Genomic DNA, 16,471 nt, shown 5'->3' on the forward strand with positions numbered 1-16,471 from the left:
ATTATTAGATCTTCTAATAATGTTTTCTTTCCCATTATGAGTCTTTTGCTCTGGTGCTGGGACACTTGGTCAGCAGTTCTCTAAAGCATAGCGCCTAGAGCTCATGCACCTAATAATAGCTACAGTCCCATCACAGTGGACTACATCAAGACTGTTACTTTTCATTAGTAAGACATACTATTCCTACAACCTAGGAGCATTTAACATATTAATGTTTATAAGTCTCAATCTCTGAAATAAGAGAGTAATAATAGTACTGGCTTCTTTACTGTATTATTTTCTGGTGAAAATGAAATAGAAGATACAAAAACACTTTGAAATACAAAGTATTTTGTTAAAATAATAGCTAAAATCTACTGGGTACTTTCTATGTACTAAAGTGCATTATATGTATTAATTTGCTTACTTTACATAACCACTACCAGAGCTAGAGACCATTATTATCTCCACACAACAGATAAGGAAACTAAGAAACATGGGGATTAATATGGCAAGTTAATAGCAGAGTCAGATCAAATGCAGGGAAGTCTGACTTCAGAACTCTCACTCTACCTTCCTTCCTTTCCTTTGGCTGGGTTCTGACACTCAGATTCTGCAGAGGATGTTCAGAAATGGATGAGTATGGCTGAGAGAGAGGGGAAACTGCTGTTGGTGGGCAGGGATCGCTTTGGTAGTTCTGACTCAACTCAGCATTCAAATCAAACCCTATCAATATTGAGAGTGTGCCATACTATTGGATGAGTGCCCCAGAAATGTAGGACTTCTTTTTTTAAAAAAATTGAAGTAGTGTTGTGTTATTTTCAGGCATATGGCAAAGTGATTCATATATATATATATATACTTTTCCATTATAGGTTATTATAAGATATTGAATACAGTTCCCTGTGATACACAGTAGGTTCTTGCTGTTCATCTACTTTATACATAGAAGTGTGTATCTATTAATCCCAAATTCCTAATTTATATCTCCCCTTCCTTTTCCCCTTTGGTAACCAAGAGTTTGTTTTCTATATCTGTTAGACTATTTCTGTTTTGTAAATAAGTTCATTTTAGATATCATATGATATTTGTCTTTGTCTTCCTTTACTTAGGAAGTAAAAGATAATCTCTAGGTCCATGTGAGTTGCTGCAAATGGCATCATTTCATTTTTTTTTATGGCTGAGTAACAGTCCATTGTATATGTACATCATGTCTTCTTTATGCATTCATCTGTTGATAGACACTTAGGTTGCTTTCATGTTCTGGCTATTGTAAACAGTGCTGCTGTGAACACTGGGGTGTATATATCTTTTTGACTTAAGAGTTTTCATCTTTTTCTGGATACATGCCCAGGAGAGAGATTACTGGATCACTTGGTAACTTTATTTTTTTTAAGAAACCTCCATACTGTTCTCCACAGTGGCTGCACCTATTTACACTGCCACCAACAGTGTAGGAGGGTTCCCTAAAATGTAGGACTTCTTAACAAAGGAAGTGATTCAGAATAAGCATCAGAGGACATGGAAGAATAAAGAATACTGAAATTAAAGAAGATAATTTATCTGCTTCTTTCCTAGTGCTGGATTTTTCTATGTATCTCTAATGGATGGTCATTTGGTCTCTTCCTGAACTAAATCCCTCCAGTTGATTCAAGTGCTTCTTCTGACTAGTCAATATCTCTCCTTGAAGTGCGAAATTCTAAGTTTGGTGCTAAATCCAGAGATGATCTGTTGAGCCAGATCAAGTAGAGTGAGATGAAAACCTATCAGAGTTATTGGAGGGAAGCTTCCAACACTGTACTGGGAGGCTGGACTAGCTGCCATTTAAGTCCTCTTCCAAATAAAGTTCAACGAGGTAGAATAATGATTGATATTTTACAGCCTCAAAGAGAATGCCTTTCCAAAGTAACATATGTAGTTATCTTTAGGAAGGAACCTAAGGCACTTGAAAATTTGTAGAATTTATGAAATAACTAATAACATAAAACTTCTATACTTCAATTGCCTTAAGAGTAAAAGTTTATTTTTTAAGGTAAGACTATAAAGGACTATCTTTAAGTGTTATGTATGGGGAAGAGAAGGACAGGGGAAAGGAAATAAACAGACAAGAAAGAGCAGGTAATCCATGGGGTAATCTTTGTGAGGGCAAAGCTCTGAATGCCAACTTAATTAAATTTTAACTTAACATTATCATTGTGGAAACTCCAAGGGGATTCTTCAACAGCCAGAAATTTGTGTTTCTCTTTACCAGCCACAGAACCAGCAGAAGAACTGAACTGTATGCATGAAAATGAGTTTCTAGCATCCTCTCATAGGATTTGTATGGGAAAGAAAAAAGAATGCTTAGCAGTTTCAGGGGGTGCAATGTTAATTTTGCATTGTTTAATGAGAAACAGCTGGCAGACTTTATGGAAATCAGGTTGTGTGGTCTGACAGTAGCCTGATGTTTTATACTTTTCAAAAGAAAAGTTTTTGGACTATTCGAATCTCACCTGAATTCCTTTTTATAATTAATATTTACAATCTAAGGTTTTCAAGTCTAAACATCAAAGATTCTAACTAAAGTTCAACAGACAGATAGATGCCTTATTCTGTAAGTACAAGGAAACGAGTCCACCGAGTTTCATTTAAAGATTATTTATGGGGAAATAATTTCACCTTAGACCCTTGGGGAGTCATTTTAAATATAAACTGTGAGAATGAGAAATTCCTTTAGCTGATTTTAGTGTCTCCAGAGCTCCAGGACTCGGGAGACATAGTATCACCTCAGAGTTCCTTCAGCGACCAAGTCCTGTCATTTCTGAGTTTGCACATATGAATTCAGCAGTTAGAGGCAGCCAGGTGCGGAGATTTCCAGCTCTATTCCTTGCCCAAGTGGGTATTCCCTGCCCAAGATTTCCAAGCTCTACTCTCCACAGTGGCAGCACCGATTTACATAGCCACCAACGGTGTAGGAGGGTTCCCTAAAAATGTAGGACTTCTTAACAAAAGAATTGATTCCTTGCCCTTACTCAATTCTAAGGGTATTGGGCCCTCTCAGAATCTAGGAGATAACTTTAATGGGCATTTTTATGGTATTCAGAGTAGGGGATTATCATGTTATTATTGAAAAATAAAAACATCTTTACAAAAGGAAAAAAATCAACATATAAAGTATTTAATATTTAGTTGATTTCCAAATTTACTAACTTGATTACCCAAGTATGTATTTCAAATAATCATGAATGGTATTTATAGTGTTTTTAAATTTTACTCTTGATGCCATTTTTAGCAGAGAAGGACATTTTATTAGTCATTGAAAATAGTCTTCTCTTAAAAAAGAATATTATTTAGATTCTTAATACTTTAAAAAATTTCCTTTTATAATTCTAAATTAATTGAGGAAGTGAGGGAATGGATGAATATGCTTTTGTGTGTGTGTGTAGATTTCATGAGCAATTATTATACTTTAAAAAAAAGGCAGAATACAAAAATAACCTGGTGAATGTTTGGGTCGCCCTTCCGGATTATATGTTGAAGCCCCAGCCCTCACTGTGACGGGATATTCCAGAAGACAGGAGATAGGACTTACAGGAGGTAATCAGGGTAGATGAGGTCATGAGGGTAAAAGCCCCCCAGATGGGATTTGGTGCCCTTATTAAGAGACAGCCAAGAATTCTTTTTCTCTCTTGGCAAGAAGGCAGCCCTCCAGAAGTCAGGAAGAGATCCCCTCCTCAGAAACTGACCAAGCTGGCACTTTGATCTTGGATTTCCTAGCCTCCAGAACTGGGAGAAATAAACTTTTGTTATTTAAACCACCCAGTCTATGGTATGGCAGCCCGAGCTAACTCAGGCACCAGATGGTGGTACACAATGAATGGTTTACATTGTTCTTACATGATGGCCAAACAACTCTTTCTCATAATACCAATCCAAAGCTACAGATAATATCAAGGTTCTTCAATCCATAATGAACTCTCCACTTTTTGCTGCTTCTCATTAGGCCAGAAGAGTTTCTGAAACCAGACTTTCTTTGTAACTAAGGAAGCCTTTTCACAGACTAAGGTTCACCCTTCACTTAAAAGGATTTAAGAGCTGATGGGGGAACACTCTCCTTCAAGTGATATTAAATAAACAGTTTAGGCCAAAGAGATCATAACCAATCATAATCATCAGAGAACTATTTTAAAATATCTTTACCATGTAATAATTGATAAATAATTATATGTAAATAACACCACTGACAATTCCACTACTGAGGAACTAGGAATAGCATTAGAGTGACCTTCTGTGTTTCTTCCTAATCTCCTATTCCCTTAACACTCTGCCAGATGGATGTTCTCAAGCTGCTGCTGCAGTTGTACTCTAACCTACCCTATCAAGTTTGGTTCATTTGGAAAGACAGAGGAATCACTTTAGATTCTTACAAGGCTATACTGAAGTGTCACGTTTGTAATTTCGCTTCTAAATTGAATTTTAATAATGAATCATACTCATAGCAAAATGATTTCATACTCACTCCTTTTTTATCCCTCAACTTGTCTATACTGAAAACTGCAGGCAACTTGGGTCTTTTGGATATGAGTATAGGAGAAACCAGGGGCTTCCCTGGTAGCTAACTGGTAGAGAACCTGCCTGCCAATGCAGGAGATGCGGGTTTGATCCCTGGAGATCCTCTGCAGAAGGAAATGGCAATCCACTCCGGTATTCTTGCCTGGGAAATGCCAAGGACAGAGGATCCTAGCGGGCTCCAGTCCACGGGGCTGCAGAGTCAAACACAGCTTAGTGACTTAATGTCAGCATATAGGAGAAACCAAAGTTCAGAAGAGGGTGGCTAAGCTGAACTAAACTGAACTCCTAAGTTTTACCACCTGCTTTTTTACACATACCCCTTTCTACTAAAAATTTTTTTCTCAAAGAGAGAAACAAAACATGGTTGGCATGGGTACTAATTACCCTCACCAGTAGAGATGTCATGCTAGACAAAATAGAGACTGTTTTAGTAAAAGTGATTCCCTAATGAAAAATAAAGAAGGCATTTTCAAGCCTTTATTGTTATAAAATGAATATACACAAGCATAAAGATTTTATACAGTATATCCCAACATCAGCAGGCAAGAACACTTGCTCTCAGTGATTTCTGCCTTACAGTATCACACGCACTACTCAGTAAGATGTACTTTAAAGAAGTGATTTGATTAGATATATAATTTAAGTATTTGAAGAGTTCCCTCATGCAGACTTAACTGCACTTTGACCTTCCTATAATCCCAAGCAACATCTAAACTATGAGCCAGAAAAGCTGGAAATTAAAAAAATGCTCTGACCTTTTCTAAACCAAGATTTGGCAAGAACAGAGGAGGATGATAAAGGCCACTAAAAGCCACAGGGATCTACACATGTGTCCTCAGATAACACTAAGACTTTCTTAAAGGTGAAAAATGCTGTATGTAAACTTTATTCTAGATATCAGGTGTGTTTTGTCTCATATAACACTACTGACTCTTACTGACTCTTATACAATCCAATTCTGTATTATTAACCCTGATGAAAAACAACAAAACACATAAAAATCTTAAGATGTTAGAGCTGAAAGGTAAATCTGAGTTCATGAGGCCCAAACCCGTCATTTCTTAAGCTAAAAGATTGAGAACTCAAGAGATATAATAAAACTTGCCACGATCACACAGTTAGTAATAATTTTAACTTAAAACTTGGTCTTTTAGCTTCAATGTTCTGCTTTTTCCTGCAATGTCATGACCAAAAAGATGTGCATAAATTTTGTGTTTTTTTTGTTTTTTTTTTTTTTGCATTCTGAGGGGAAAGTATCTTAAATTGTAAGATATAAAATAAGTGAGCATATCAAAAGAAATAAATGTTTGGTGATTTATTTAAAAATGTTCACTTGTTCTTTCAAGTAGCTAAGAAAGAACCATTTTCAGTAATCCACCTGATAAAAGACACAAACTTTCTTGCCCAATAGATAATATGTACTGAGTTATACAATAGGCACTGAGCTGTATTTTCGCATAGGGTATTTCAGTTAGCTACTAGTACATAACACACTACCCCCAAAATGGTAGGTTACTTGGGTGGTTCTTCTGCTCTGTGTGGTATGAACTAGGTGTTAGGATGGTTAGTGTCACCTGGAGGCTAGACTGGACACTCAACTGAAGCTAAAAGTCTAGGACACGTGGAGAGTTAAAAGTCATTCAGAGGGTGGGATGACTTGAGAGAATAGCATTGAAACATGTATATTATCATATGTGCAACAGATCTCCAGTCTAGGTTCGATGCATGAGACAGGGTGCTCAGGGCTGGTGCACTGGGATGACCCTGAGGGATGGGATGGGGAGAGAGGTGGGAGGGGGGGGGGGGGGTCAGGATGGGGAACACATGTACACCCATGGCTGATTCATGTGAATGTATGGCAAAACCCACCACAATACTCTAAAGTAATTAGCCTCCAATTAAAATAAATTAAAAAAAAAAAAAGAAAGAAACATAAAGAAAAAGAAAAAAGGAGTCATTCAGATGGTTAACCAAGCTTGGTGGGGGTTTTTGGCTAGAGGCCTCAGTTCTTTGTTTTCCACATGAACTTCTCCACACAGCTGCTTGTGCTTCCTCACAGCGTGGCATCTGGGTTCCAAGAAAGAGTATTCCAAGAGCAAGAAACTGCAGCTACCAGGCCAGTTCCATGGGCTAGTCCCAAACCTGGCATAGCATCACTTCAACTTTATTCTTCAAAGCGTCCCAGTCGTTGTTCACAGGTTGTGTGGGAAAGGACCAGTCAAGATCATAAATAATGAGAGGCCTGGTTCACTGAGGGATCTTCAAAGTAACAATGTGAGGATTGTTAATATCCATTCCAACATGATATTTAGAGAAGACTTACACTGAAGGAGAAAGCTGTTCACCAAGAATACTGTATGAGAATATGACAAATTGATATAATCCTAAAATTTAAGTATGAATACAAAAAACATTGCACTAATCCTATTTATCCTTTGTACCTCACTGGATGTGCTTAAAATGGAATTCAAATGAACATCATGGTATTATTTTTCAGCCAGATATTAATTTTTAATAAATATATTCTTAAAATGGGCATATGTGTCTTATGAACACATTTCTCAATTTATAATCTGCAAAAATAAATTTATTTATTACATGTAATATGGGGTGGGCAGGGAACAAAGACCAAGTTTCAAGACAATTAATTCAACTGAATGTGTTACAGATTACCTGGTAACTTACATTTTATCCAAACGCCACCTAGGACTGAGCTTGGATAATATACAATTTAAGTGGAGAACTGCTACTGCTACTGCTAAGTCACTTCAGTCCTGTCTGATGCTGTGTGACCCCATAGACGGCAGCCCACCAAGCTTCCCCGTCCTTGGGATTCTCCAGGAAAGAACACTGGAGTGGGTTGCCATTTCCTTCTCCAATGCATGAAAGTGAAAAGTGAAAGTGAAGTCGCTCAGTCGTGTCTGACTCTTAGCGACCCCATGGACTGCAGCCCACCAGGCTCCTCCGCCCATGGGGTTTTCCAGGCAAGAGTACTGGAGAACTAGGGACTGTTAAAGTACTCAGAAGTATGTATGTGCATGCTCAGTCACTCAATCATCTCCGATTCTTTGTGACCTCATGGACTATAGTCCCCCAGGCTCCTCTGTCCATGGGATTTCCCAGGCAAGAATACTGGAGCGGGTTGCCATTTCCTTCTCCAGGGAATCTTCTCAACCCAGGGATCGAACCTGCATCCCCTGCGTCTCCTGCAATGGCAGGTGGATTCTTTACCATGGTGTCACCTGGGAAGCCCCAAGACTATGTATATGTCCATTATAAATATTTTCAAAAGCTTTAACAATGTATCAAAGGAGTGGGGATCTAATTTACTGAGGTTCTATTGTGGGTTATATTAATCACATAATTTCATTTAATCCTCTCAAATGTCTTGTGGAACAGGAATCATTATCCCCATTTGGTAAAGAATACACTGAAAGCTGCAGTGCACAGCCACACGCTTAGAGAGCAGACAAGCAGAGAACAGGATCCATCTGTCTGGCCTCAAAGCCTATTTGCTCTTTCAACTCTATCACACAGTTTTTTATGGTATTTTTGAGGGATGGTACTAAACTCTACTTTATTTCTGATTGATCTCCATTAAAAAATAGTTTTTAAACACTTTACTTTCTCCATTTCCAGAGTCTTATTCATTATTAACTATTTTATGAAAGCAAACATTTACACAGTAGAAATCTGACATTTAAAGAAACTCTTTCAGTAATCTTTCTGAATTTAAAACATGCTTCTCCAGTTGTCTTTCATCTAAATTTGTGGTTTCTTACAGAAGAGCATACATGTCTAAATACTAATGCCTTCAAAATAAAAGAGCTAGGAAAAAATACCTCACCTCAAATCTACATTGTATAACGGTATCACAGCAAAAGGAATCACATTTTTAGGCCTTGGCTTCAATGTCCAGGATAGTATCTTAATCATTCTATCAATTTTGAACTCCGACTGAACCAATACTATTAAATATACAGTTAGCTCCCATGACATTAGCATAGTGACCTATACACGGTATGTACTGAGTGTTGACTGAATGAACAAAAGGAGCAGAGAGGAACCACCAGAAATTACACTGAAAATAATGAAAATAAAAATTCCAACCAAACTTTACTTACTTTCAATATTTAGTGATGTAAAGTTACAGAAATGGTAGGCATAGAAAATGCATGCAAAGATACATATTTCGGAATACATACAGTAATGTCAAACTCCAACCTATTCCTTGTTATAAGGAGGGGATAAATTTAGGACATTTATTTTGGAAGGGGATAAAGGCAATCAGGAAAGGGACACAAAGAGACCTAAAAGAATTCTGAAAAGGGTTGAGTGTTGGAATAATTTGAGATGTATTCAAATATTTTTCATGCATTGTAAAATCCTTATAAAAATTAATATTGAAAAATGAGTTGATCACCATCTTAAATTTACATATCAAACAAGACTAGAATTAGTAATTTGGATAACTGCTAATAAAACATCTGATCTTGACAGAAAATGCTGTAAAGGGAGATTAAAGGACAAGAAATATAAGTTCAAAAATACAAGAATTATAGAAGGGAAGCAATCTGTTTTAAGGGCCTGGTCACTACAATTCAAAATAGGAAACTGGAATGCTATGTTTAACTCTATCAATGCCCTATGTTTCTAAAATGGTCAGCATTAGAATACACGTATAATTAAATGAAAATAGCATTTTAAAACAAAACATTACTAAAAACTTTTTTGCCTTTGCTTTTTAGAGAAAACAACAACAACAACTGGAAATTTTTAGAGGAGCCAAGCTCTGCTTTGATTCACATGTAAAATAAAACAAAATATAACAATACAAACTGCTTAAAACCTTATTCACTATTTTCAGACTCTACAGGTTAGAAAACCAAATGTCTGTCGGAAATAAAAATCTTAACCACTCAGATTATTACCTAATTAGATAATCATCAAGTCACAGTATAGAATTAGGAGACTTTAAAATTTACACTGTCATTGTATAAGCCCACATACTACTTGAAAAAGGAATACTAAAGTCTAAAACCCCCACATATAACTTGGCAATTTCTCCACCTACTAGTTGTGTATAAGGATCATTTCTTTTCTAAAAACATTTCAAAATTGACATTTCCATGGGCTTTTAAAATTTACAAACCAGGAATCATAGTAAAACCAGAACCAACCAAAGATTCAGGTAAGCATTAAGACAGTCATTTAAAAACCTGTTAAAAATGAATTCGATTCTGCATTGTGCTCTAAAATGCAAAGTCAAGAAATGAAACTTCATATACCTTACTATATATGTAAAGCATCTGTGTCTTCTTGTTAATATACCATCTGACTTCCTTAATTCTAGATAAACAAACGAATTAAATGGCCTGGAAAAATACTGAATATATCAGGTAGACTTGTAATTTAGCAGCTAGATTTGCTTACACATTCTCTTGACATCAACAGCAAAAAAACAAAGAGATTTTCATAACTAAAGGATATTTTCCCAGCCTCCCTCAGCACCTAGATTATCTACCATTCTCTGGCTTCAGTGAAAGTGGTACATCTAATAAGAACTGCTCTGTGCCATAAATAAGGGTAATATCTAAATATGCACATTATTCCATTTTAATCATGAAATTTTATTTGCATTTTGCATATCGATGAACAATATTGGATGATTTTTTATGTTTTATGCATAGCACCAAAACCCAATAAATGTTTAAGTCTAATTTTCTTTTTCTAGCTAATTTGAGAAAATTGATAATCTAAAAAAGTATAGGAGCACATTTTGGAAAATTATTGCATTATTTATATGTTACGAGACCTTCAGTATAATAATAATATCTGAGACATTTAAAATGTTCTACCTATTACGATATATAATTCTCCTCTGTGTTACAATTACTCAAAAATAAATTAATAAAATAATACTAGTAATAATATATAATAACAGAAAATATACAATTTCCCATTCATATACTTCTGAGTTAAATTCCTACATGGCAAAGAGTACAGATGTTTTTTTTTTTCACTCGAAGGATAAAATTATGTTCATCGGGGAACATATTCATAGCCTAAGCTTCTTACATGCAAAGTGCCAGGCATGGTCCGGTACAAAAGAGAGCTAACAGACGAGTAGAAGAAAAAGAAATGAATGAATAACTACAATTCAAGAACTCTGTGGTAAATGCCACAGAGTAATACAGAAAAAGAACCATAGGAGTTTAAATGAGGACTATATTAGTTTCAGCTACAGGAATAAGGAAAGGGTATCCTCATTTGGGGACAAGGAAAAATAAAGAAGTTCTACCTATTTGTGTAGGGTCGAGGCAGAAAGAAGAGGTAATGTTAGTTATCAGAGTTCATGCTCCTTAATTATCATGATTTACTGAGCCAGAAATGGGGTTGTCAAGGTATAAGGGTGAGGAAGGGAGAAATAAGGCTGGGATAGAAACTAACTCCTGTTACAGTAATCTCACATAAATTTTGTAATATTAAAATGGCTGTGAGAAACTGAAGCAGACTGGGTTCTCAGAGAATTCTGTCTAAAGATATAGCTGCACTTACAGACAAGATGGCCTTTTTGTGCGTAGTGATAAAAGTCACCTATCCACTAGGAGGATACAAACAAAAGCTGGAACTCAAAGTAACTCAATAAAGTTAAAATTTCCAAAGCAACTTCAAAACTGAAGGGAAAATGAGCAGCTATCATTTGAAAACATCTCCCCAAAGTCACTCATAGTACTGAATAAATCTTTGCTAATTTATAGCTTAATTTATAAATAGTTAACTTCCCAAGAAAGCAGAAGTCTCTCTTTATTTATTCAGAGATAAATGGAGACACGTTAGATGGATAAATGTTAGGCCACATGAAATAATATTCAAGCCATCTTCAAAAACAACATATATTCAGAAGGATTCAATTCAATGCCACTATTATATGAATTTCATTAGAATAGGGATAACAGTGTGGAGGTGTCAAGGAAAGCTGAAGAATTTTCATCTATAAAATTATCACTCAGAGAAAAATGGTTTTTTTAACTGCAAAACAGCTCATTATTTCTAAGGGGGTACCATCTTTCTGATACCATCCATAGCATATTTTTGATATAAATAATTCCAAAGCAGTTAATTATTTAAATATCAGGTACAAGATAATTTTCTTCAGTGTCTACAGATTACTTTAAAATTGTTTTAGGTTTTAAAAATATAAAAGCTATCGTTTAACATTAAAAAATTAACCATCATTTTAAAAAAGACTTTATAGTACAAAGTACTTTTAGGTAAACCACTGCAAAACTTTGCAGTTAAATACCAAAGGACATAAAGGGTTACATTTTCAGTCTAAATTCAGCAAGAATACTAAGCAGAGAATGAAGATACCAACTGCACATTTCATATATTACCTTATGATAAGTGTGTATTAATATAGATATTTTTCACTGCTCTAATCTACTTTCTTTCAATATATAATGACGAAAACTTAGCCAATGGGGGGAAAAAAAGCAGGGCTGTTACAACAGACCTGAAAAATCATTTGCATTTTCTCAGCTTGAAAAAGTATTGGTTATCTAGCAAACAAATTTTCCTCTGCCAGAAAGAAACAAAAAATACATATATCCTAACAAAGATGGGTAATTAGGACATAAACAAAAAATTTTAATTTTCATAATCACACACAGAAAATAATATATGTTGTTCTAATCGTAATCACTGAAAAAGCTGCAGTTCCATTTAACAAATAACTTTCAGTGTCTGACATTTAAGAGAAAGGGCTTAAAATCCTTGCTTCACCAGCTCTATGAATATGTCACAACTGCCAATAACAGATACGACAGCATTTCATTTACAGTGAAAAGATGCCAGTGAAATGCAGCCATATATATATATGTATGTGTATATACAAGTATACACACACACATATATATGCCAACTTCAAAAATTTTAACGGCAAAGCAAAAAAGAATCATTGAAGGGGAATACTATATCTGAAATGACTTACCTTTCGCCCATCACTTGCATGGCAATTCACATTTAGAGGAGTCAGTAAAGCCATTAGTTTTTCTTCATTACCACTCCTACAAAAAGGTAGTAAGTCAATTCCTATAAAATTATAGTGCTTCTTATGAATATTTATGGATATTTTTCACAACAGAATGGAAAATCATATGACTTGATTTCTTTTATATGGTTCTGAATGAATGTCTTTTGCTACACTTAATTCAATTCAATCAATATACTTGTAATTAATTCCTGTTAATCATCATATAGTGGTATATCTTAGATAAGGGAGCTTTCTACATTATTATTTGCTTTGTTTATCTGCATAAAGTCATGTTCTTAATTACAAACAAACTTTAGTCTGATAAGTGATCTAAAACACTGGAGTTAAACATACAAAATGTTGTAAAAAGCTAATCAATTAAATTATAAATGAACAAGAACAAAAGAAAATGGATGAGAATTTTAACATTTACTTTATGCCCCTCATTCAAGCTTGGCTAGAAAAATTTCTAGAGAGAAATACAGATATAGTTATTTAAATACTTCAAGAATATGAACCGAAAAGCTGGGCAACTCGGGTTTGCAGGTACCTTAAGATATGTTCCAAATAAAATTAACCTTACAATCATCACCATATTGAAAGACAGTCTCATTTAATACACTAACCATGCAAAATAAAGTATACAAAGATTTAGTATAAGGTCTTATCCACATTATCGCATAAAATCCAAGCAAGACAATAACATGCTTTAATTTTATAGACCTCTACCTGCCCTCCCCCTTTTCTCTCTTAAATGCCTGATACTCACTTAAAATGAATGGAATCACTTACCTAGCAGCTTCTAGGAGTTCGTCTTTCTTGTATTCACCTAGATGATTGCAAAATATCATGCTGTTAGCATTTGGCAGAAGACAGATTAAGAAATGCAGTAGGCAGCAAATAGAGAATTAAATAGAGAAGAACAGAAAAAGAGAGCCCACACCCCGCTGGGTGATGGAGCCGTGACGTTAGCCAGCTTGTGAAGGCAGCATCACCAGTGCCTTGGAGACGGGCAGCAAATTGACGCAGCTTCTTGTCCAATCCTCAGATGAAATAGCTTTCTTCAGACGACCAATGAATGCTAAATCTCATGTCCAGAAACACATTCCCTCTGATAACAGCATGCCAGTTGAAGACAATGTCCCCTCCCCCCTTTTCTATTCAGACTGTCACAGTATACTTGTGAAGCATAATACATTCTGAGACAAAAGCAAAATAATGTGGCTGTTTAAAGGTACAAATTACTAGTCTTCAAAAATCCTCAATTTTATTTTAATGACACGCAAAGTTTTTTTCCAAAAAAAAAAAACAGAAAAACAAACCCCACACAACCATTAATTACCACTGCTGAGCTTTATAGCAGTAGAAAAAAAAAAAATCAGGATCATGAAGCCTTTGCCTCAATAGGGTAAGTCTGTAGACTAGAAATACGTGAACTATGTACCAAATGCTATGAACCCCTTGGAGGCAGTGCTCTAAACACCCATGAATATGTTCTTAAATGACAATAATATTCTAGCATGCTGCAATCTACACTTTATGCAAATTCAATACCAAATTTTAAAAACAATAAATCTTAAAAATATTTTTTTAAAAGGAGACTAGGGTCTCTGAGAATGAGCAGACATTCATCTATTAAGATGTGGATAATATTTTTCCATTCTATTGCTTAACATACCAAAGACTGAAAATAGGTATATACTTTAGAATTTTCAACACATATTTCTTAGGGCATTCAAGAACTAAAAAGCAAGTCTTTGCCAGCACAATTGAAGGACAAGGAATTTTAGTAATATAGAGTTTGCTCATTGAATGAATAAAAAGAACAGCTAGGACCATGATTCAGCTATAATATGCTGACTCAGTTTGCTATATCATTAAAGAAATAATTATATAAAATGTCTAAGCAAATAGTGATATGAAGGCAAATGTTAAGTGTGTATACATATATATATGTATAAGAAATAAAATTTTAGATTAAGATGTTATAATTCTATTAAAAAATAAGCTTAAATTACTTTTAAAAATCTTATCACTTATAAACATGAATTTTTTTGCATTTTGTTTGCTCTGCTACAGAATGTGGAATACTGATACAAATATTTTAAGGCCATCTCAGGACCATTAAGCACATGTTTAAATTCTATAACCCTTCATTAGCAAGTATTTTTTTAGTTTAAACATTTCTCTTGATTCTTGGGTTAAGATTTTATTAAAATCTAGGAACTGTAAGCAGTAATTTTCAAACCAGGAAAAAGTTGTTAAATGTCTATTCTCTCCTAAGGGAATTTTATATACCAATGAAGTCATGGGTTCAACAATATATGTGAATAAGCTAGAATGCTTGCTTCACGATAAGAGTTTGCCTTTCCAATTTCCATATATTACATCCCAGATTCTTCAACTGATCGACAGTTTGAAATCTATATTATAATCCCCTAGCAAATAAGGCTCTAATCTTTCCAAAGACAAAATTCTACCCTTATTAAATATTTTAGGTGGCAGTATGGAAGTGAGTGAGTCAATTTAAGATCCTTTTGAGAAAATGGTTCGACCCATACCCTCAAAATGCCTTAAGAATCAAGAGCAAAGTAAGTGAAATTATGGAATTATCTATAAAAGTCCCTCATTTAGTCAAAAAACATTTATTTGAAAGGCCTATAGGCCAGATTCAAAACTGAAAAAGACATTATCATTTCTGAACTCAAGAAATAAGAGTCTATTAAACAAGACAAACAAGTAAACCAATGATGAGAGCAGGAAATGAGTGTTACAGAGTGCTATAAAGAGGTTAAAGGCTAGTCTAATGGGATAAATAAGAAGCAGGCTAATTGTAGTCCAAGGAATGTTTCCTGGAAGAGGGAAAACTTGTGCAGGGTTTTTAAAGTAAGAACAGGTGATACTCCGATGAAGGGTGAGGAAGAAGGAAGCAACCAAAGGAAAAGAAACAAGAGAGGAAATGGCCACTTTAAACCTCAAAAAAAGGACATTTTACAGGGGACTGAGTAAAAACTAGGCAGAGAAGAAACACAAAGATCACAAGAATGGCACTCAAAGAAGTTTGAACTTTATTTTGAAAACAATGAGAAAATACTGAAATAGTTCAACAAGGAGAATGCAAAGTATATTTAAAGATTTGTAAAAGTCAAGTCTTTCCATATTCCACTCCAGTGAACTTTTTGTTGGAGAGGAAAGTGGCCCAAAGTGGGGGTAATGGGAGGTGAAAACAATAAATTCTGGCATAGTTTGTATTTTGGAGTAAGTTATACATTTCCTGAGATACAGTAATCTGAAATTGAGAACTGAAAGCAGCTACTATTAAAATTAAAGTCACAGTGAAGCATGACTCCAATAACCTAAGAAATAAAATCACATAGAATTTGGGATCTTCAAAGTTCAAATCAATCCTCTTACATAAACTTCTCATCTAGTATAGCTTATTGATGTTTTCTCCAAAAGGCACTTTTCTTGGGGTAGGGGGGGAGTTATTCCCTCATGGTTAAACTGATAATAAACCAAAACTTTCAAAAGGAAACATATAAGTACACCCAAAGGTGTCAGACTCAGTTATTACAAATGACTTTCTACTCACAGTTAAGAGATCCTAGCACTTTAATCAGCTTTTCTGCAGTACATTCCAACATCCACTATCTGGTGCCCGAGGACCACAATCCATAAACAGTGGAAGCTATTTTTCAAATGCTACACTGCAGAACAACTAGCATAATGAATTTAGAGTCCCTCACACACTCTGACAACAAATCTGAGCTCCTTAACAGCTAAACCCCTTGTTCTATTTCATTTTAGCTGCAAATCTGAAAATATTCTGGCTGAGATTCTGGTGCTTTATGGAGCATTTATATTCTTTAATCACATCCAGATAAAGGCTAGCAATAGATCAGCCGG

The 16,471-nt window shown here is 35.1% G+C and overlaps 1 protein-coding gene across 4 annotated transcripts in view; it reads right to left on the reverse strand.

Moving 5' to 3' along the window:
- TNKS (tankyrase) overlaps positions 1 to 16,471 on the reverse strand; it is a 161,379-nt gene that overhangs the window by 66,147 nt on the left and 78,761 nt on the right. For all 4 annotated transcript variants that reach the window (XR_008710073.1, XM_055567203.1, XM_055567202.1 and 1 more), the window contains exons 4-5: positions 13,358 to 13,394; positions 12,524 to 12,599 (exon numbers count right to left, since the gene is read on the reverse strand). Coding sequence is in view for 3 of the 4 variants with exons in the window: in XM_055567203.1 (XP_055423178.1) it covers positions 12,524 to 12,599; positions 13,358 to 13,394 (113 nt within the window). In the remaining variant the exon portion in view is untranslated. The remainder of the gene's footprint in view (positions 1 to 12,523; positions 12,600 to 13,357; positions 13,395 to 16,471) is intronic.

Source organism: Bubalus kerabau, chromosome 2 (assembly GCF_029407905.1).
Source record: "Bubalus kerabau isolate K-KA32 ecotype Philippines breed swamp buffalo chromosome 2, PCC_UOA_SB_1v2, whole genome shotgun sequence".
NCBI lineage: Eukaryota > Metazoa > Chordata > Mammalia > Artiodactyla > Bovidae > Bubalus > Bubalus kerabau.